At 68.2% G+C, this 21,858-nt stretch overlaps 1 protein-coding gene across 3 annotated transcripts; it reads left to right on the forward strand.

Moving 5' to 3' along the window:
- The first annotated feature begins 3,274 nt into the window (after positions 1-3,274).
- On the forward strand, positions 3,275-21,514 carry LOC127466034 (serine/threonine-protein kinase MARK2-like). Of its 3 annotated transcripts, none has more exons than XM_051776634.1 (18): positions 3,275-3,586; positions 8,445-8,615; positions 10,112-10,165; positions 10,281-10,329; positions 10,470-10,535; positions 10,630-10,700; positions 10,811-10,867; positions 11,613-11,849; positions 12,886-13,005; positions 13,292-13,391; positions 13,477-13,589; positions 15,388-15,514; positions 16,364-16,578; positions 17,450-17,547; positions 18,338-18,612; positions 20,029-20,055; positions 20,420-20,464; positions 21,367-21,514. In XM_051776634.1, the coding sequence occupies exons 1-17, from the start codon at positions 3,530-3,532 to the stop codon at positions 20,461-20,463; spliced, it is 1,881 nt and encodes a 626-aa protein (XP_051632594.1). In that variant the 5' UTR covers positions 3,275-3,529; the 3' UTR covers position 20,464; positions 21,367-21,514. The 3 variants fall into 3 exon arrangements, with proteins under 3 accessions (XP_051632594.1, XP_051632595.1, XP_051632596.1); XM_051776636.1 differs by lacking the exon at positions 3,275-3,586 and adding an exon at positions 6,347-6,489; XM_051776635.1 differs by lacking the exon at positions 20,029-20,055 and having other exon boundaries at positions 3,276-3,586.
- Positions 21,515-21,858: the final 344 nt, after the last annotated feature.

Genomic DNA, 21,858 nt, shown 5'->3' on the forward strand with positions numbered 1-21,858 from the left:
GATTGGCTGCTAAATGGGCAGGGCGCTGGGTAAAGGGGAGGAGCCAAATTTAAAGGGCCAAGGCCCTGTTTTGGTGACTCTTGCCTCCAAGGGGGCGTGGCCACAGTGAAAGGGGTGGGGCTTGTGTTAAAAGGGCGCGGCCACAATTAAAAGGGCAATGTTTGTGCTAAAAGGGGCGTGTCCACACATAAAGAGGCGGTGCTCAGGTTAAAGGGGGTGTGGCCACATTTAAAAGGGCAATGGTTATTTTAAATGGGGCGTGGCCACATTTAAAGCGGTAACGGTCACATTAAAGCGGTGTGGTGACATTTAAAGGGTGTGTCCTTTTGAAGGGGGCGTGGCAATGTTTTCAGGGGCGGTGCTTATTACAGGGGCGTGGCCACATTTAAAGGAGCCGCGTTCATAAAAAGTGGGGTGTGGTCACATTTAAAGGGGCGGTGCTTATATTAAAGGGGCGTGGTCACATTTATTATATTAAAGGGGCGTGGTCACATTTAAAGGAACCATGCTCATAAAAAGTGGGGCGTGGTCACATTTAAAGGGGCAGTGCTCATATTAAACGGGGCGTGGCCATCTTTGAAGGGGCGTGGTTACAATTAAAAGGGCAATGCTCGTATTAAAAGCGGCGTGGCCACATTTAAAAGGGCAACACTCTCCTTAAAGGGCTGTGACCCCCTAAACTCCCCCCTCACCCCGTACCTGTCCCCACGGGCGGCTCCGGGGGGTCCCTCGTGGTGGGGGTGCAGCCCCGGGGGGGCGTCCCAGGCTCGCAGCACCAGCTGCTTCTCGCGCGGCCCCCAGGCCCCGGAGTAGGGGTGTTTCTGGCGGATGTGGCGCTTGATGGTGCTGAGCTTGAGCGTGGCCAGGGCGCTGCCGCACACCAGGCAGCGCATCCCGCGCCGGGCCCCCCGGAACTCCATCAGGTACTCGGAGCGCCAGCGCTCGTGGTAGTACCGCCGGTGGTCCCGGCCCGGCACGCGGCTCCGGCCCGGCCGCGACGCTCGCCACTCCCGGGGGTCCGAGGGGCTGCGGGGGGGGGCACGTGGGGAGGGGGCTGCGGGGGCAGAGGGGGCAGGGTGAGACAGGGGGGTCCTGGGGGGGCTCCTCCGCGGTGGGGCTGAGCTTGGAGGATGGGGGGGGTCTGTGGGAGGCCCCTCTTGATGTCCCCGGGTTGGGGGTCCGGGGGGAGCCACCCCTCCATCCCCAGGGTCCATCTGGGGAGGGGTTGGGGGGTTGGGGGAAGCGGGAAATGGGGATTTGGGGGGGGGGGTCCAAGGGAAGGAGGGGGTTTGGGGGGTTGGTGCATGAGGGGCTTCGGGGATTGGGGGGGTTGGGGGTTGATGTAAAAGGGGAACCGGGGTGGGGATGGGGGAATTTGGGGGGTTCAGAGGGGTGGAAGGGGCAGAGGGGGTTGGAGGGTTGGTTTGTGAGGGGGCTCGAGAGCACCCCAAATTCCTGGGGGCATCCCAAATTCCTGGGGGTACCTTAAAGGGACAAAGACCACCTAAATTGGATTCGGGGCTCTTAAAGGGCCAGTAAGGAGCATGATAGAGGGGCAGGGGCACCTTAAGGGGATGGGGGCATCCTAAATTGGCATCCTAAATTGGAGGGGGCGTCTTTAAGGCACGGGAGCATCTTAAAGTGACAGGATCATCCCAAATTTCTTGGAGGCAACTTAAAGGGACAGGGAGGCTTCAAAGGAATGGGGGCATCCCAAATCGGGTGAGGGCACCTTAAAGGGACAGAATCATCCTAAAAGGGACGGGGGGGGGGATTTTAAAGGAGCGGGGGCATCTTGAAGGGTCAGGGGTACCCTAAAGGACATCCTAAAGACCCAGAGTCATCCCAGATTGGGTCAAGGCACCTTAAAGGGACAGGAGCACATTAAAAGGGCAGGGGCACCCCGAGTATCTGGGGGTATCCTAAAGGGCCAGGGGCGCCCCGGAGGGTGAGGGGGCTGCCAAAGGCGCCTCTTAAAGGGGCAGCGTCGCTCCCATTGTGCTCCGGGGGGATCCCCCCGCCGCCCCCCGCGGGAGGGGGGGTCCCAATAAAGGGGCCGCAGCGTCCACCCCCCTGTCCCCCCCGCCCCCTCGGTGCTCACCTGGGCTGTCCGGGGTGGGGAGGGGGTCGGGGGCGGGGAGGGGGGTCGGGGGCTCCATGGCGGGTCCGGGGCGGCGGCGGCGGCGTTGGGCGGGGGGCGGGGGCCCCGGCTGGGGTGGGGACGCGGCCGAGGGGCCCCTGGGGCTCCTTTAAGGGCTCCTGGGTAAATTTAAAGGGGCCGCACGCCTTTCCCATCCCCCCCCCATCCCGCCCCTCCCCGCAAAGGGGGGCTTGGGGGTCGGGGGGGAGTCACCGGCAGGTCTCAGCCCACCGCACTCCCCCTAAAAAAGCCATAAGGATGATTTTGGGGGGGGATCCCCCAGGAGGGAGGGAAGGGGAGCTCCTGGACGCCCCCTCCCCCATGAAGCCCCATCACCACCACTCTGCATCATCGCCCGGGTCCCGGACCGAGGGGGCACCAACGAGGCCTCCACCCCCCCAACCTGGGCTGGCCCCGCCCCTTTGGTCCAGAGGGGGCGGGGCTTCGGGAGACCGCGCCCTTATTTTATGATGGGGCGCGGCTTCCGCGGCTGGTCCCGCCCCATCCCCTAAACTTGGTGTATCCCCCCCAATCCTTCCAGTTCCCCTCCCAGTGCTCCCAGTGCCCCTCCCCACTGCAAACAGGGACCCCTCCCACCCCGAAACCGGGAAGGTCTCTCGGCGGTCCGGGTCTCCCTCCCCCCAAAATCGGGGAGCGCTCAGGTGGCCTGGAGCCCCCCACCCCAAAACCAGGGAGGGCGCGGGGGGTCGGGGTCTGGCCGGGTCTCCCCCCACCCCGTTTTGGGGTCTCCCCCAGAGCTGGGGGGAGGGGAAGAAGGTTCGGCTCCATTCGGCTTTTTCCGTAACGGCCGGAAGGTCCCGAAGGAGCCCGAGAGGAGTTCGGGTATTTCCGTATTCGCTCGGGTCTTTCCGTTACAGGCCGAAGCGCCCGAAGGCGACCGGGTATTCGGGTATTTCCGTCCTCACTCGGGTGTTTCCGTCCCCGCTCGGGTTCGGCTCCTCCCGCGGCGCTCGGCGGAAACCCCCGAAGGCGCTTTCGGGCGGCTCCGGAGCGGCGGCGGAAACGCCCGAAGGTTGGACCGAACGGCTCCGGGAACAGCCGAACCGGGGCTGGGGGGGGGGGGGGGGGCGTGTCGGGTGTTTCCGGCGCGGCGGCGGAAATGGCCGAGGGCCGGCGGCGGCCGCCATGTTGGGAGCCGCGGGGCGCTGAGGCGGCGGCGGCGTGAGGAGGAGGCGGCGGCGGCCGGGCCGGGCCGGGCGGACCCCGCCCGCTCCCCCCCCTGCTCCTCTCCCGGCCCCCCGATGCCGCTGGCCTGGCCCCCCCCCGCCCCTTGAGCTCCCCCGCCTCCCCTTCCCCCTCCCCGCACACCGCCTTGCCGCGGCTTCCCCCTATCGCGATAGTCGCCGGCGGCGCGGGGGGGGGGCCGCCATGTCGAGCAGCGCCCGCAGCCCTTTGCCGACCGTCAACGAGAGGGACGCGGAGCAGGTGAGGGGGGCAGCGGCGGGGAGAGGGGAGAAGGGCGGGCCAGGGGGGCAAAGGGGGCTCTGGGGGCGTCTGGGGAGGGGAAAAGCGGGGTCTGGGGGCGTTCGGGGGGGGGGGGAAAGGGGGTCCGAGGGGGTCTGGGGGCGTCTGGGGAGGGGAAAACGGCGGTCTGGGGTCGTTCGGTGAGGGGAAAAGGGGGAACCGAGGGGGCCTGGGGTCGTTTCGTGAGGGGAAAATGGGGGTCTGAGGGGGTCGTGGAGCGATTCGTGAGGGGAAAAGGAGGGTCTGAGAGGAAAAGGAGGGTCTGAGAGGGTAAAAAGGGGGACTGAGGGGGTCCGGGGTCTTTTTTTGGGGGGGAAAGGGGGATCTGGGCTTGGTTTGTGAGAGGAAAAGGGTTCTGAGGGTGCCCGGGCTGTTTATTGTGGGGGCAAAAAAGGGGTAAAAAGGAGGACTGGGGGGGCTCCTGCTCTCTTCCATGAGGAAAAAAAGGGGCTCCGAGGTTCTGTGAAGGGAAAGGAGAGTCTGAGGTGGGTTTGTGAGGGGAAATAGGGGGTTTCAGGGGGATCTCTGTAATTTGTGGGGTCAAAGAGGTGTCTGAGGGGGAGCTGGGCTGGTCTGTGAGGGGGGAAAGGGGGTCTGAGAGGGGGGCAAAGGAGGGCAGGGAGGGTCGTGGGGGTTTTGGGAGGGGAAAAGGGGGTCCTGGCACGTGTTATGGGGAGAAAGGAGTGGTCTGAGGGGGTCCTGGGCCCCCTCTGTGCGGGGAAAGGAGGGACTGAAGGGGCCTGGGATTATTCTGTGAGGGGAAAGGGGGGCCTGGGGGGGTCGTGGGCCATTCTGGGTGCAGGAAAGGGGGGTCTCGGGGGGTCGTGGGCCATTCTGGGTGCAGGAAAGGGGATCTTGGGCATCTTGGACCCATCCAGGAGAGGAAAAAGGGGGTTCTAGAGGCACAAAGGGGGTCCTGGGGGTCTCCAGCTCCCCTCACAGCCCCCCCGGGAAGGACCCTGAGGCCTCCCATGGCCCAGCATCCCCTGTGGGGTGGGGGGTCCCGAGCCAGGACCCCCCTCAGGGGCTGGATCTGGCTCCTCCCTGGGATGGGATGGGGTGTAGGGAAGGTGCTCTGGGCTGCTCCCGGGCTGGGCCCCCCAAAAAGCTTTGGGGTCCCATATAAGGGGTCTCTGAGAGGCACCAGGTGTGTGTCACCCCCCCAAAGTGGGGGCTCGGGGCCAAGTCTTGCACCCCAAAAGGGGGAGAGGGGGGCAGGCAGGTGGGTACCCCGTGGACCCCCCCCGGGGGTCTGGAATCTGGGGGGTGAGGTTTGGGGTGTCATTGTGTCCCCCCCCCCCCGATCTGTGCAAGTCGAGGTGTGGGGGCGTCATCCCACCCCCTTCCCTGCTGCAGCCCCCCCAAAGGGGGGGGATTGTGGGGGCGGCGGCGCTGCCGCGGGCACGGGGCCCTCCGAGGGCTCGGGGGGGGCTCTGGGGGCTGCACCCCCCAAATCACGGGGGTGCCCACCCCCGGCACGGGGGACCTGCCTCCCCCCGAGGGGTGAGGGGGGGCTTCACCCCCTGGGTGTGTGCAGGGGGGTGAGAGACCCAGAGCCCTTTGGGGGCAGCTGGAAGGGGGGGTCCCCCGTTTCAGGGGGTGGATTTGGGGGGCTGGCGGGGTCCCCTCTGCTCTCAGCTGCCGTTGCTGCCGGGGGACCCCAGTTTTGGCTCAGCCCTTTTGGGGGGCACCTGGGGGGCACCTCAGCTTCCCCCCCACCCCCGTGTGTGTGACACCCCCGTTTGGGGTGATGTTTTGGGGGCTCCCCACCTCCTGCAGCAGTGGGGCCTCCCAGGCGATGGGGAGGGACCCCTGTGGGGTGTGGGGGGCACAGGTGGCCTCGTGTCTGTGTCCCCAGCCCCGGGGACGAGGCGATGCCACCTGTTCTGTGCCCGTCACCGTGGCACCGGGCCCCCCCCTCCTGTCGTTTTGGGTGGTTTTCCTCTTATTTATCCGCCGTTATGTAACAGCAGAGCAAAGCTATTCCTGGCTGGGAAGATTTGGGGAGGGGGCGGCGGCGCCGGGCGGGGAGAGGGGGATTCGCATCGAACCCCCAAACCCGGCAGCCCAAACTGGGGGGGTCTTTTCCCTGAGCCCCCCGATGCCTCCGTCACGTGGAGCCCGAGCCGGGGGGGTTCGGGAGAAAAGAGGAGCTCCAGGAATACCTAAATTTGGCTGACATTTGAGCGGCGCCGCACGCGCCGGCGCTGCCTCCGCGGCTGCCACCCAGGGTGGGCTGGGGGGCCCCCGAGCCCCCCCCGGCACTGGGGACACCGGCACCGGGCCCGCTGGCACCGCCGGGCACCGCTTCGGGGTCGGTGGCGTCGGGATCCTCGCACCCGAGCGGTGACATCATCCCTGGGCACGGTGATGTCACTCTGGACACGGTGATGTCACTCTGGACACGGTGATGTCACTTTGGGCACGGTGATGTCACTTTGGGCACGGTGACATCACCTTGGCCCCGGTGACGTCACCCCGGACTGGGTGACGTCACCCCAGACCTGGTGACATCGCTTTGGGCCTGGTGACATCACCACCACCCCGGTGACATCACTTTGGGCCCAGTGACATCACTACAGCCCCGGTGACATCACCACCGCTGCCATTCCCAGCCCTCGGGCCGCAGGACGGGGCCCTGGCACCCCAATCCCCCCGTTCCTGCCCGTTCCCCCCTCTCCCTGCCCGTTGCCCCCTCCGGGGCGCTCCGGGTGCCCCCCCAGCCCCGCTGCCCCCCGCCCGTCCCGCTCCAGCTCCGGCCTCGGCTCCGGCCTCAGCCCCAACCGGTCGAGCCGGTCCCGCGTTCCCGGCGTCCCGCGGGGCTTCCGCCGGCACCGCCCGCCGCGCCCGCGCGGGGGGACCCGGTGAGTGCCCGGGGTGGGCACGGGGGGCCGGGGCAGTCAGGGGAGACACCGTGGGGTGGGCACGGGGGGCTGGGGGTCAGGGGATTAACGGGGTTTGGTTACTGAGGGCGGGCACCGAGGCCTTCCCGCCGTGCCTCGGTTCCTGGGCTAGTGAGACCCCCCCGGCCAGGTGGGACAGGTGACCCCCCTGGTGCCGGTGAGACCCCCCCGGACAGGTGGGACAGGTGACCCCCCTGGTGCCAGTGAGACCCTCCCCATACAGGTGACAACCCCCCATACAGGTGGGACAGGTGACCCCCCCTAGTACCGGTGAGACCCCCCCCCCCATTGCCAGTGAGACTCTCCCCATACAGGTGACACCCCCCCGGTGTTGGTGAGACCCCCTCAGTGGCAGTGAGACCCTCCTCATACAGGTGACACCCCTCCTCAAACAGGTGGTACAGGTGACCCCCCCCACTGCCAGTGAGACTCTCGCTGTACAGGTGACACAGGTGACCCCCCCGGTGCCGGTGAGCCCCCCAGGTACAGGTGACACAGGTGACCCCCCCGGTGCCGGTGAGCCCCCCAGGTACAGGTGACACAGGTGACCCCCCCGGTGCCAGTGAGCCCCCCAGGTACAGGTGACACAGGTGACCCCCCTGGCACCAGTGAGCCCCCCAGGTACAGGTGACACAGGTGACCCCCCTGGCACCAGTGAGCCCCCCGGGTACAGGTGACACAGGTGACCCCCCTGGCACCAGTGAGCCCCCCAGGTACAGGTGACCCCCCGGTGCCGGTGAGCCCCCCCCCCGTCATGCCCCCTCCCCGCGGTGTTTGCCGGCCACTCCAGGGCCGATAAGAGGTGCCGGGCAATGCCCGGAACGCACCCGCCTGTCGCCACCGACCCCCGGGGGGGGCTCGGGGGGGCTCTGGCGGTGCCGCTGCCACGGACCCCCCCCTCGAAGGGCCTTTTGGGGGGCTCCGGTGCCGCCTGGAAGCCCCGGCTGAGTCCCCGGCAGCGCGGCCAGATGGCTCCGCACGCTCCCGCCCTGTTGCCACGGCAGTTTTTTGGCAGAAAACCCCGTTTTCCTTCACTTTTCCCACATCGCCGCGCTGGATTTCGGGGGGGAGGGGGAAGATCCAGTCCTGCCACCCCTCCCCTCTCCCCGCCCCGTCCCCAAAACCCCCCGTTCTCCCCCCAAACCTGGGGGTTCGGTTGCGCCATCGCCGGCACCTCCCCTGTGGCTTCCGCCGGCGGTTTCCTTCCCACGGGGGGGGGAAGGGGCGCCCCGAGATGCGCCCCCCTAAAAATAAACCCCGCCGGGGTTTGGGGGGGGGGCCCAGAGCCCACCGCGGGGGGGTCGGCTCGGCTCCCCCGCCCCTCACGCGCTCCCGTTATCTCCGGTGCCACCGGAGCGGTGACAGCCCGCGGGGGGGGGGCCGGGGGGGTGACACCTCTCGGCACCGGCGTTTCCCTCGCTCCCCGCGAGGGAACCCCCCAAAAGTGTCCCCAAAGCCGGGGTGACCTTCGCGGGGGGTCCCGCGGGGGGGTTTTGGGGTGCGGAGTTGGGGGGTGTGGGGGGGTTGCGGCAGCGTCGTTTTTGGGGGGGTGGGGGGGGGTGCGAGCTCAGGTGCGCGGGTCGCTGCTTTTTGGGGTGAAATCCCGCCCTTTGAGCGGCGGGTTCGCGGGAGGGGAGCCCGGCGGGGGGGCGGCCGTGGCCGTGTCCCCTCCCGGGGAGGGGGTGACCGGCCGCCGGCCCCTTTCCCCCCTCCACACCCCCGGCCCGGCCCGAAACCCGGCGCTTGCGTCAGGTATCGGGGGCGGCTCCCGGGGCGCGGCCGCGCCGGGCGGGCTCCGCTCGCCCCGGACTTTGCTCCCGGCGGCGCCCGGCGCTCCGGACCCCCCTGAACCCCCCCGAACCCCGGGGGCGGCCCCCGGAGCGCGTCCCCTGAGCGTCCCCGCGCTGTCCCCGCAGCCCGGCGCCCTGGAGGGGAAGGGCGGCAAGGCCAACATGCTGCGGGGCCGCGGCTCGGGCAGCGCCGCCGAGGAGCAGCCCCACATCGGCAACTACCGGCTCCTCAAAACCATCGGCAAGGGCAACTTCGCCAAGGTCAAGCTGGCCCGGCACGTCCTGACCGGCAAGGAGGTGAGTGCCACCCCGGGGGGGGGCCTCGGGGGCACCCTGGGCCGGGGGGGATTGGCCAGTGGGTGCCACCGAGGGCTGGGGGTGGTCCTTGTGCTGGGGGTGCCACCGTGAGGTGGGGACAGGCTTGTGATCCTGGTGCTGGGGGTGCCACTGGGGACTGAGGACAGTTTTGGGTCCTGGTCCTCACCTTGTGGGTGCCACCACACTGTGAGGAGAGTCCTTGTCCTGAGACTGTCACTGTGGTGTGGGGACAGTTTTGGTTCCTGGTCCTCATCCTGTGGGTGCCACCGTGGTGCAGGGACAGTTGTGGGTCCTGGTCCTCACCCCGGGAGTGCCACCACGCTGCGAGGACAGTCCTTGTCCTGGGAGTGTCACCGTGTTTGTGGGGACAGTTTTGGTTCCTGGTCCTTGCCCTGGGAGTGCCAGGGCAGGGATGGGCTTCTGGTGCCCAGCAGTGACTGTCACTGCAGTGTGGGGACAGATCTGGGCCTTTGGTCCTGTGAGTGCCACTGCAGTGTGGGGACAGGTCCTGGGCCTTGTCCTGGGGGTGCCACCATGGTGTGGGGACAGTCCTTGTCCTGGGGGTGCCACCACGGTGTGGGGATGGGTTTGTGGTCCTCGTGCTGTGGGTGTCACCACAGGGACAGGCTCGTTGTCCTCATCCCCTGGGTGGCACCTGCGTGGGGTTGGTCCTTGTGCCACCACAGCGAGGGGACAGTCCTCGTGGTTCTCCTGTGGGTGCCACCACGGTGTGGGGACAGCTCCAGGTCCTGTCCTTGCCCTGGCAGTGCCACCTGGCACAGGGATGAGCTCCGTGGTCTGTGGTGGTGACTGTCACCGTGGTGTGGGGACAGTTCTGGGTCCTACTCCTTGTCCTGTGGGGCCACTGCAGTGTGGGGACAGTTTGGGGTCGTGGTGCACGCCCTGGCAGTGCCACCTGGCACAGGGATGGTCCCGAGCTCTTGGCCCTTGTCCTGTGAGTGCCACCCTGGCGTGGGGACAGTGCTCGTCCCGTGAGTGTCGCTGCAGTCTGGGGACAGGCTGCTGGCCCTTGTCCCACAGATGTCCCAGAGCCTGGGAACTGGCTCCTGATCCTTGCCCTGGGAGTGCCACCATGGCACAGGGACGGTTCCTGATCCTTGTGCCACGGGTGTCACCGTGCTGTGGGGACAGCCCTGTCCCCCTCCCCTCCCCGGTGCCACCCCAGCCTGGGGACAGCCCTGTCCCCCTCCCCTCCCCAGTGCCACTCCAGCCTGGGGACAGCCCTGACCCCTCCCCAGTGCCACCCCAGCCTGGGGACAGCCCTGACCCCTCCCCAGTGCCACCCCAGCCTGGGGACAGCCCTGACCCCTCCCCAGTGCCACCCCAGCCTGGGGACAGCCCTGACCCCTCCCCAGTGCCACCCCAGCCTGGGGACAGCCCTGACCCCTCCCCAGTGCCACCCCAGCCTGGGGACAGCCCTGGGGCCCCCCTGACCCCCCCGTCCCCCCTCCCAGGTCGCCGTGAAAATCATCGACAAGACGCAGCTCAACTCCTCCAGCCTGCAGAAGGTGAGGGGCTGGAGGGTCCCTGGGGGGGGGGCAGCTGATTTTGGGGGGCCACCTGGGGGGGGCTGTGGCCTCTGACCCCCCCCCCAAACGTGTCCCCCCTGCCCGTCCCCCACAGCTCTTCCGGGAAGTTCGGATCATGAAGGTCCTGAACCACCCCAACATAGGTGAGACCCCCCCAGACCCCCCCTCGGCCACACCCTGGCACTGCCGGGCCCCCCCCCATCCCTGGGGGTGTCCCCCACCCTCGGGGGGGTCCTGGGGGTGTCCCCCCCCCCCATCCAGCCCCTCCGTGTCCCCTTTGCAGTGAAGCTCTTCGAGGTGATCGAGACGGAGAAGACGCTTTACCTGGTCATGGAATACGCCAGCGGGGGTGAGGGGGGGCTGGGGGGGCTCACGGGGGGCTGGGGGGGCTCGGGGGGGGGGCTGAGCTGCCTCTCACCCCCCCTCTGTGCCCCCCTCCCCAGGTGAGGTGTTCGACTACCTGGTGGCCCACGGGCGCATGAAGGAGAAGGAGGCCCGGGCCAAGTTCCGACAGGTCTGGGGGGGGGATTGGTGCCGTTTGACCCCCCCCAAAGGGGGTTTGGGGACCCCCCCCGGTGTCCCCAGGGGGGCTGGGGGGGCCCCCTGACCCCCCCTGTCCTGCAGATAGTGTCGGCCGTGCAGTACTGCCACCAGAAGTTCATCGTGCACAGGGACCTGAAGGTGAGGAGCCCCCCCGACCTGGGGCCCCTTGGCACCCCCGGGACCCCCCAGCAGCACCCCAGGGTGCTCCCCGGGACCCCCACCTGCCCCTTGGCCCCAGGGCAGCACCTGGGTATCCTTGGGACCCCCAGGGCAGCACCCAGACACCCCTGAACCTCCTGGCAGGGTGTAAGGGCCCCCCAGGGCAGCACCCAGATACTCCTGGGACCCCTAAATCCACACCTGGACACCCCTGAAACCCCCAGGGCAGCACCCAGATACTCCTGAGACCCCCCTGGGAGCCGCCAGGACCCCCCAGCCCCACCCCTGGGACCCCCAGGGCAGCACCCAGACACCCCTGAACCCCCATGGGAGCCACCAGGACCCCCCAGGGCAGCACCCAGACACTCTGAACCCCCTGGGAGCCGCCAGGACCCCCCAGCCCCACCCCTGGGACCCCCAGGGCAGCACCCAGACACCCCTGAACCCCCCTGGGAGCCACCAGGACCCCCCAGCCCCACCCCTGGGACCCCCAGGGCAGCACCCAGACACCCCTGAACCCCCCTGGGAGCCGCCAGGACCCCTCAGCCCCACCCCTGGGACCCCCAGGGCAGCACCCAGACACTCCTGGGACCCCCTGGGAGCCGCCAGGACCCCCCAGCCCCACCCGTGGACCCCGCGGGACCCCCGAGCCGTGCCCAGACCCTCCCAGAGCAGCCCCCCTGAGGTCCTGGGGGTGTCTATCCCCCCGTGCCCCCCTCCCCAGGCCGAGAACCTGCTGCTGGACGCCGACATGAACATCAAAATCGCCGACTTCGGGTTCAGCAACGAGTTCACGTTCGGGAACAAGCTGGACACGTTCTGCGGGTCCCCCCCCTACGCCGCCCCCGAGCTCTTCCAGGGCAAGAAGTACGACGGGCCCGAGGTGGACGTGTGGAGCCTGGGGGTCATCCTCTACACCCTGGTCAGCGGCTCCCTGCCCTTCGACGGCCAGAACCTCAAGGTGGGGGGGGTTTGGGGGGGCCACTCCTGGGTTTTGGGTGGGTTTGGGGCTCCCCTGGGTGGGTTTGGGGCTCTCACAGGGGGTTTTGGGTGGGTTTGGGGCGCCCCTGGGTGGGTTTGGGCTCTCACAGGGGGTTTTGGGTGGGTTTGGGCTCTCACAGGGGGTTTCAGCTGGTTTTGGGGTGCCCCTGTGTGGTTTTGGGCTCTCACAGAGGTTTTTGGGTGGGTTTGGGGCGCCCCTGGGTGGGTTTGGGGCTCTCACAGGGGGTTTCAGGTGGATTTGGGGCATGTCTGGGTGGTTTTGGGCTCTCACAGGTGGTTGTGGGGCTCCTCTGGGTGGTTTTGGGCTCTCACAGAGGTTTTTGGGTGGGTTTGGGGTGCCCCTGGATGGTTTTGGGCTCTCACAGAGGTTTTCAGGTGGGTTTGGGGTGCCCCTGGATGGTTTTGGGCTCTCACAGGGGTTTTCAGGTGGGTTTGGGGTGCCCCTGGATGGTTTTGGGCTCTCACAGGTGGTTTTGGGGTGCCCCTGGATGGTTTTGGGCTCTCACAGTTGGTTTTGGGGTGCCCCTGGATGGTTTTGGGCTCTCACAGAGGTTTTCAGGTGGGTTTGGGGTGCCCCGGATGGTTTTGGGCTCTCATAGAGGTTTTCAGGTGGCTCTGGGGTGCCCCAGGTCATTTTGAGGTGCCCCAAGGTGGTTTTGGGGTCCCACAGGTGGTTTTCAGGTGGTTTGGAGGTCCCTGGGGGTGGTTTTAGGGGGCCAACAGGGTGCTGGGGGATGGTTTTGGGTGCTGAGGGTGGTTTTGGGGCAGTGAGAGGGGTTTTGGTGTCCCCCAGGTGTTTCTGGGGTGCTGAGGGATGTTTTTGGAGTACTCTGATGTTTCTGAGGTGCTGAAGGGTGTTTTTGGGGTTCCCCCAGTGGTTTTGGGGTGCTGAAGGGTGCCTTTGGGGTCCCCCAGGTGTTTCTGAGGTGCTGAAGGGTGTTTTTGGGGTCCCCCCCGTGGTTTTGGGGTGCTGAGGGTGCCTTTGGGGTCCCCAGGAGCTGCGGGAGCGGGTCCTGCGGGGGAAGTACCGGATCCCCTTCTACATGTCCACGGACTGCGAGAACCTGCTCAAGAAGTTCCTCATCCTCAACCCCACCAAGAGGGGCACCCTGGAGGTGAGGGGGGGCACAGGGGCACCTCTGGGAACCCCCACAGTGGCCCTGGACACCCCAAAAGCCCCCCGGGACTTTCTAGTGACCCCCAACGTGCCCCTGGGCACCCCCGAGAGCCCCCCAGGACCTTCTGGTGCCCCCCAACACCATCACGGGCCACCCCCTTGTCACCCGTCCCGTCCCCCTGAGCCCCCCCAGCACAGCCCCAGGGACCCCCAGAGCCTCCCTCTGCCCCCCCCGTGCCCCCAGCCCCCAGGGGTGACCCCCCACGCCCCTGTGTGCCCCCCAGCAAATCATGAAGGACCGCTGGATGAACGTGGGCCACGAGGACGACGAGCTCAAGCCCTACATGGAGCCCGTGCCCGACTACAAGGACCCCCGGAGGACAGGTGGGACCCCCGGGACCCCTTTGGGGGGCACAGGGACCCCCCCAGCGCCCTCGTGTCCCCCCCTGAGGGCCGTGTGTCCCCCCAGAGCTGATGGTGTCCATGGGCTACACGAGGGAGGAGATCCAGGAGTCCCTGGTGGGGCAGAAGTACAACGAGGTGATGGCCACGTACCTGCTGCTGGACCACAAGAGCTCCGAGGTGAGGGGACAGCGGGGACACTGGGGGGTCAGTGGGGACGCTGGGGGGTCAGTGGGGACACTGGGGGGACAATAGGGACACTGGGGGTCAGTGGGGACACTGGGGACACTGCAGGGACAGTGGAGACACTGTGGGGACAGTGGGGACACTGCAGGGACAGCAGGGACACTGTGGGGACACTGGGGGTCAGTGGGGACACTGGGGACACTGCAGGGACAGTGGAGACACTGTGGGGACAGTGGGGACACTGCAGGGACAGCAGGGACACTGCAGGGACACTGGGGGTCAGTGGGGACACTGGGGACACTGCAGGGACAGTGGGGACACTGTGGGACAGCAGGGACACTGGGGACACTGGGGGGGACACTGGGGCTCAGGGGGGACACAGGACAGCAGGGGACAGGCGGGACAGCAGGGGTGTCAGGGGACACTGTAAGAGCAGTGGGGGACAGTGCAGGGACACAGGGGGACACTGTGGGGGATGGGGAGCAGTGAGGGGACACTGGGGGGACACTGGGGACACTGTGGGGGACAGTGGGGACACTGTGGGGGACAGGGGGACCATGGGGAGGTGAGGGCAGGGGGTGTGGAGGGGGATGAGGGGACAACGAGGGGACAGTGAGAGGGTCACGGGAACAAGAGTGTTGGGGGACATGGGGACAGTGAGGGGACATTGTGAGGGTCACAGGGACAGTGAGGTGACATCAGGACATGGGGACATTTTGGGAGGGTCGCGGGGACAGTGAGGTGACCTCAGGACATTGGGAGGGTCGCAGGGACAGTGAGGTGACATCAGGACGTTGGGAGGGTCACAGGGACAGTGAGGGGACATTGTGAGGGTCACAGGGACAGTGAGGTGACATCAGGACATGAGGACATTGGGAGGGTCACGGGGACAGTGAGGTGACATCAGGACAAGGGGACAGTGGGAGGGTTACAGGGACAGTGAGGTGACCTCAGGACATGGGGACAGTGGAGGATGGCGGAGATGTGACGATGGGGGGACCTGGGGACACTGAGGTGACACAGGGACACGAGGAGCAGGGGGAACGAGGGGACATGGGGACAGGGAGGGGCTGGGGACAGGGGTGTGACGGGGAGCACAAAGGGGGGGAAGGACATGAGGACACAGGGTGGGGACAGGGGACACCGTCCTCCCCAGCTGTGCCCTGACCCCGCACCAGCCTGTCCCCAGCTGTGCCCTGTGCTGGCACATCCCTGTCCCCAGCATGTCCCTGTCCCATCCTGCTGTCCCCAGCATGTCCCTGTGCCATCCTGTCCCCAGCTGTGCCCTGTGCTGGCACGTCCCTGTCCCCAGCGTGTCCCTGTGCCATCCTGTACCCAACTGTGCCTTGTGCTGGCACATCCCTGTCCCCAGCATGTCCCTGTGCCATCCTGTCCCCGGCTGTGCCTTGTGCTGTCCCCAACTGTGCCCTGTGCTGGCACGTCCCCGTCCCCAGCTGTGCCCTGTGCCATCCTGTCCCCGGCTGTGCCCTGTGCTGGCACATCCCTGTCCTCAGCTGTGCCCGTGCCACGGTGTCCCTGGCCCTTCATGTCCCCCACCCCGTGTCTCCCTGGCTTGTCCCCTTTGTGCCCCACAACCCCTGTGTCCCTCTGTCCCCTCCATGTCCCCACATCCCTGTGTCCCCCACATATCCCTACATGTCCTTGTGTCCCCTCTATGTCCCCCCACACCCCCCCGTGACCCCACATATCCCTACATGTCCTTGTGTCCTCTCTATGTCCCCCCACACCCCCCCTGTCCCCCCCACGTCCCCACATGTCCCTCTGTCCCCAGCTGGACGACAGCCTGGCCCTGAAGCCCCGGGTGGCCCCGGAGGTGGCCAACAGCTCGGGGCCCTCCCCCGCGCACAAGGTGCAGCGCAGCGTGTCTGCCAACCCCAAACGGCGTGTCAGCGACCAGGGTGAGGGGCTGGGGGGGCTGGGGGGGCTATGGGGGGCTCTGGGGGTCTGTGCCAACCCCAAACGGCGTGTCAGCGACCAGGTTGAGGGGCTGGGGGGGCTGGGGGGGCACCAAGGGGGGCTGGGGGGGCTCTGGGGGTCTGGGGGTCTGTGCCAACCCCAAACGGCGCGTCAGCAACCAGGGTGAGGGCACAGAGGGGCTGGGGGGGCTATGGGGGGCTCTGGGGGTCTGTGCCAACCCCAAACGGCGTGTCAGCGACCAGGGTGAGGGCACAGAGGGGCTGGGGGGGCTATGGGGGGCTCTGGGGGTCTGTGCCAACCCCAAACGGCGCGTCAGCGACCAGGGTGAGGGGCTGGGGGGGTCTGGGGGGCTCCTGGGTGCCCCGGGGTGGGATCAGGGGGGTCCCAGAGGCCTGGCTCCTTTGGGAGGGGGGGACCTGGATGCTGGGGGGGGCCCATGGGGACAGGAGGGGGTGGGCTGAGTCTCCTGGGGGGGGAAACATGCCCGAACCCCTGGAATGGGGGTGCCCAGACCCCTGGAATGGGGGTGCCCAGATCTCTGGAATGGGGGTGCCCAGACCCCTGGAATGGGGGTGCCCAGATCTCTGGAATGGGGGTGCCCAGACCCCTGGAATGGGGGTGCCCAGATCTCTGGAATGGGGGTGCCCAGACCCCCCTGGGGAGCTTCTGGAGGGGGTGCAGTGATCCCTGGACCCCCACGCAACAGGGGAGGGGTGAACCCGAGGGGGTCCCTGTGGGGCCGTGGGGGGGGGGGCAGCAGGGACCCCCTGGACCCCCAGGGCAGGGATGGGGGGACCCCCCGAGCTCTGACCCCCTCTCTCTCCCCCCAGCCGGGCTCTCCATCCCCACCTCGGCCTCCTACTCCAAGAAGACCCAAGCGGCCAACGCGGAGAACAAACGAGGGGGGGGCCCGGGGGGAGGAGGAGGAGGAGGAGGGGGAAACGAGGAGGAGGGTGGGGGGCGCCGGGCTGGCAGCACTGCCAAGGTGCCCCCCAGCCCCCTGCCCGGCCTGGAGCGCTCCAAGGGCACCCCCTCACCCTCCACGGTAACGCCCGGGGGGCACCGGGGCTGGGACCCCCCAGATCTGTGGGTTGGGGGGACAAGGGGGGCACCAGGGCTGGGACCCCCGGCAGGGAGGGAGGGGGGACACAGGGCTGGGATCCCTGGGAAGGGGCCTGGGGGGGCCACCTGGATCCCCTGGGTTTGGGGTGGGAGGGGGCTGGTCCCAAATATCTCCATTTCCTGGGGGTGGGGAGGGGTCCCACACACCTGGATCCCCCAGTTTGGGGGTCCCACACACCTGGATCCCCTTGGTTTGGGGTCCCACACACCTGGATCCCCCAGTTTGGGGGTCCCACACACCTGGATCCCCCCAGTTTTGGGGGTCCCACACACCTGGATCCCCTTGGTTTGGGGGTCCCACACACCTGGATCCCCTTGGTTTGGGGGTCCCACACACCTGGATCCCCCCAGTTTGGGGGTCCCACACACCTGGATCCCCTTGGTTTGGGGGTCCCACACACCTGGATCCCCTTGGTTTGGGGGTCCCACACACCTGGATCCCCCCAGTTTGGGGGTCCCACACACCTGGATCCCCTTGGTTTGGGGGTCCCACACACCTGGATCCCCTGGGTCTGGGGGGCAACACCCGTTGGGGTTGCAGGGGTGGGAGGGGGACCCCAAATCCTGAGGCTCCCTGTTTTTTGGGGGAACAAAGTTTTTGGGGTGCAGGGGTGGGAGGGGGGGGGGGTCACCCCTCCCTGGGCCCCCCGGGGTGGGATCGGGGTCCCTCGGGGTGCCCCTGGTTCCCCTAAAACCCTATTGGAGGGTCCCCAAACCCCGTGTCCCCCCTCTGGGGGGTCCCGTGGGGGGGTTGTTGTCCCCCCCAGCCCCCCCTTTGCGTGTCCCCCCCCCAGAACAGTGTCCTGTCCACGGGCACCACGAGGAGCAGGAACTCCCCCCTCCTGGACCGGGCCAGCCTGGGCCAGAGCTCCCTGCAGAACGGCAAGGACAGGTGGGGACCCCCAACAGCCCCCCCAAATCCCCCCCAAATCCCACAGTGGGGTCTCAGCCCCCACGGGCCCCCCCAGCCCCATGTTCCTGCAGTGGGGGGCCCTGCCCGGGGCTGGGGGGAGCCCCAGCTTCTCCTGAGGGGTCCCTGGGGGGCTGTGGAGGGGTCCCAGGGGGCTGGGGGGGGTTACCAGGGGGCTGGGGGGAGGGTCTCGGGGTGCCGGGGGGGTCAAGGGTGTCACCCACCCCTGTTTTTTCTCTGAGACCCCCCCCTGTTCCTGCAGTGGGTGCACATCGGGGTGCTGGGGGGAGCCCCAGCCTCTCATGGGGGGGCCGTGGGTGCTGGGGGGGTTCCCTGGGGGGCTGTGTGGGGGTCCCAGAGTGCATGGGGGGGGTCCCAGGGTGGCTGTGAGGGGGTCCCAGAGTGCATGGGGGGGGTCCCTGGGTGCTGGGGGGGGGTCCCGGCGTGCTGGGGGGGTCCCTGGGTGGCTGTGAGGGGGTCCAGAGTGCTGGGGGAGTCCCAGAGGGGCTGTGTGGGGGTCCCAGGGTGCTGGGGGGGGGGGTCTGAGAGTGCACGGGGGGGGTCCCAGGGTGCAGAGGGGGAGTGCTGAAGGAGGGGTCAGGGTGCTGGGGGGGGTCCCAGGGTGCTGGGGGTGGTCCCTGGGTGCGAAGGGGGGGTCAGGGGTGCTGGGGGGGATCAGGGGTGCTGGGGGGGTCCCTGGGTGCAAAGGGGGGGTCAGGGGTGTGTCCCCCCTCCCACAGCCCCCCCTAACCCCCCCCCCCCGTTCCCGCAGCGGGGCCCCCCCCCCGTGTCCCGGCCGCGTCTCCCTCCGCGCACAACGTGAGCCAGGGGGGCCCCGGGGAGCGGCCCAGCTTCCCCCGGGGGGTCTCGAGCCGCAGCACCTTCCACGCGGGGCAGCTGCGGCCCCCCCGGGACCCCCCCCCTGCCCTACGCGCTGCCCCCCGGGCTGCCCCCCCCCGCCTCCCCCTCGGGCACCAGCCAGGGCCGGCGCGGCCCCTCGGCCTCGGCCTCGCTCTTCAGCAAGTTCACCTCCAAGTTCGTGCGCAGGTGAGGCTTTGGGGGCTCCCCGGGGGGCTGCCGTGTCCCCTCCGTGTCCCCTCGGTGTCACCTCAGTGTCCCCTCGGTGTCACCTCAATGTCCCCTAAATGTATCCCCTCGGTGTCCCCTCGGTGTCCCCTCAGTGTCCCCTAAATGTCCCCTCGGTGTCACCTCGGTGTCCCCTTAATGTCCCCTCAATGTCCCCTAAATGTGTCCCCTCGGTGTCCCCTAAATGTATCCCCTCCGTGTCCCCTCCGTGTCCCCTCAGTGTCCCCTAAATGTCCCCTCGGTGTCCCCTCGGTGTCACCTCTGTGTCCCCTTAATGTCCCCTCAATGTCCCCTAAATGTGTCCCCTCGGTGTCCCCTAAATGTATCCCCTCAGTGTCCCCTAAATGTGTCCCCTTGGTGTCCCCTTAATGTCCCCTCAGTGTCCTCTCGGTGTCCCCTAAATGTGTCCCCTCAGTGTCCCCTCAGTGTCCCCTCGGTGTCCCCTAAATGTGTCCCCTCGGTGTCCTCTTGGTCCCCTCAGTGTCCCCTCAGTGTCCCCTCGGTGTTCCTTCTCTGTCCCCTCAGAATGTCCCTTTGGTGTCCCCTTGGTTTGTCCTGGGCTGTCCCTGGACTCCTGTGTCCCCTTAATGTCCCCTCTGTGTGTCCCCTGGGCTGCTGCTGTGTCCCCTCACTGTGTCCCCTCAGTGTCCCCTGGCTGTGTCCCCTCACTGTGTCCCCTCACTGTGTCCCCTGGCTGTGTCCCCTCGGTGCTCCAGGGGTTCTCTGTCCCCTCTCTTTGTCCCCAGGCTGCCCCCCCGGCACCCCCAGGGCTCCTCAGTGTCCCCTTGTCCCTCCAGGGACCCTCTGTCCCCTCAGGGTGTCCCCTCGGTGTCCTTCAGGGCTTCTCTGTGCCTTGTCCCCTCTCTGTGTCCTCCCATGTCCCCTCCTGTCCCTTGGGGTCCCCTCCTGTCCCTGCCATTGTCCCCTCAGGGCCCCCCCATGTCCTCTCCTGTCCCTGCATGTCCCCTGCCATCCCTTTGGGGACCCCCAATGTCCCCTCCTGTCCCACCTGGGACCCCTCCTGTCCCACCTGGGTCCCCCCCTGTCCCCTCCTGTCCCTGCATGTCCCCTGCCATCCCTTTGGGGACCCCCAATGTCCCCTCCTGTCCCACCTGGGTCCCCTCCTGTCCCACCTGGGTCCCCCCCTGTCCCCTCCTGTCCCTCTGTCCCCCCTCCCCGTGTGGCCCTGCAGGGGGGGGGTGTGGGGGTGCTGCTCCTCCCGGGACCCCCAGCCCCTCCCGGTGCCCCCACCCCCACTCGGGGGAGTTTGGGGGGGGGTCGAGGGGTCCCTGGGGGGGTGTGGTGGGGGAGGGGGGTGGCTCTGTCCCGGCCCCCTCCCCCCCCAACGTCGCCCTTCTCTTCTGTTTGTCTTTGTAGAAATCTGTCTTTCAGGTTTGCCAGAAGGTAGGGCCGCGCCGGACGTGGGGCCCCCGCATGGACCCCCCCAAAACCCCCCCCAAACCTCCCCCACACCCTGGGAGAGCAGGTCCCACCCCCCCCGAGCAGGTCCCACCCCCCAAACCCTGGGAGAGCAGGTCCCACCCCCCAACCCCCCCCAAAATCCTCCCCTCCCCCGTCAGCGCTGCACGGCCCCGCATGGCCCCTCCCCCCCCCCCGTGTCCGTGTGTCCCCCACCCCCCGTGTCTGTCTGTCCCCCCTCCCCGTGCTGTCTGTGCCCCCCACCCCGGGTCCCCTCTGGGGGGGTGGGGAAGGGGCTGCTCCCCCCCCAGCCCCCCCTCACTGATCTGGGCCCCTCTTGTCTCCCGAGGAACCCGCACGAGCCCGAGAGCAAGGACAGGGTGGAGACACTGAGGTGAGTCGGGGACACCCCGGGACACCCCCGGGGACACCCCAACACCCCCCAACACCCCCCCACTCACAGGGTCCCCACCACGCCCCTGGGGTCCCCACGAGACTCAAAGGGTGCCCCCAACACCGCCAGGGTCCCCATGACATCTCTGGGGTCCCTGTGACATCTCTGGGGTCCCTGTGACACCCCTGATGCCCCCAGGGTCCCTCTGATGTTTTTGGGGTCCCTGTGACACCCCTGATGCCCCCGGGGTCCCTCTGATGTTTTTGGGGTCCCTGTGACACCCCTGATGTCTCTGGGGTCCTTCTGATGTTTTTGGGGTCCCTGTGACACCCCTGACACCCCCAGGGTCCCCCCAGTGCCCCGAGGGTCCACAGGGCACCCGCAGTGTCCCTGCCACACCCTTGGGACCCCTGTGACACCCAGGCCCACCGTGGCGGCCCTGGTGACATCCCTGGGACCCCCCTGACCCCAGAACCCACCAGTTCCTGTGACCCCCCCCCAACCCCACCCTACCCCTCCCAGGGTCACCACCATCCCTTGGAGACCCCCCAACCCCTCCCAGTGCCCCCACCACCCCCTTGGAGACCCCCCAACCCCTCCCAGGGCCACCACCACCCCCTTTGTGACCCCCCAGACCAGCTGTGGGCCCCAACAGGGACCCCTAGGATGTCCTTTATCCCCACCACCACCCCCTTGGTGACCCTCCCGCCCCTTGGTGCCCCCCCAGACCGGCCGTGGGCCCCAACAGGGACCCCCAGGACGTCCTTAATCCTTACCACCGCCCCCTTGGTGACCCCCAGACCAGCTGTGGGCCCTGACAGGGACTCCTGGGACCCCCAGGACATCCTTAATCCCCACCACCACCCCCTTGGTGACCCTCCCGCCCCTTGGTGCCCCCCCAGACCGGCCGTGGGCCCCGACAAGGACCCCCGGGACGCCGGCGCTCGCGACGCCAAGCCGCGCTCTCTGCGTTTCACGTGGAGCATGAAGACGACGAGCTCGCTGGAGCCCGGGGAGATGCTGCGCGAGATCCGCAAGGTCCTGGACGCCAACAGCTGCCGCTGCGAGCCCCAGGAGCGCTTCGTGCTGCTCTGCGCCCACGGCAGCCCCGGCCACGACTCCTTCGTGCAGTGGGAGATGGAGGTGTGCAAACTGCCCCGGCTCTCCCTCAACGGCGTCCGCTTCAAGCGCATCGCCGGCACCTCCATGGCCTTCAAGAACATCGCCTCCAAGGTGGCCAACGAGCTCAAGCTCTGAGCCACCGCCCCCCGGGCGCCGGGGAGGGCCCCCGGGGCGGCCGCCGGGCCCGAGCTCTGAGGAGCCACCGCCGCGGAGCGACCCCGAGGTGGGCACCGCGCTGCGGGTCGTGGGCACGGACGCCGTGACCCGGGAGC

Source organism: Manacus candei, unplaced genomic scaffold (genome assembly GCF_025592945.1).
Source record: "Manacus candei isolate 608988 ecotype Guabito, Panama unplaced genomic scaffold, ASM2559294v1 h1tg000570l, whole genome shotgun sequence".
NCBI classification, from domain to species: domain Eukaryota; kingdom Metazoa; phylum Chordata; class Aves; order Passeriformes; family Pipridae; genus Manacus; species Manacus candei.

Bases quoted from the DNA above. Each gene is read 5' to 3' on its own strand.
- LOC127466034 (XM_051776634.1), top strand. From the start codon at position 3,530: ATGTCGAGCAGCGCCCGCAGCCCTTTGCCGACCGTCAACGAGAGGGAC. The intron at 10,701-10,810 runs GTCTGGGGGGGG...CCTGTCCTGCAG, and splicing joins CCCGGGCCAAGTTCCGACAG to ATAGTGTCGGCCGTGCAGTA. The intron at 10,868-11,612 runs GTGAGGAGCCCC...CCCCCTCCCCAG, and splicing joins TCGTGCACAGGGACCTGAAG to GCCGAGAACCTGCTGCTGGA.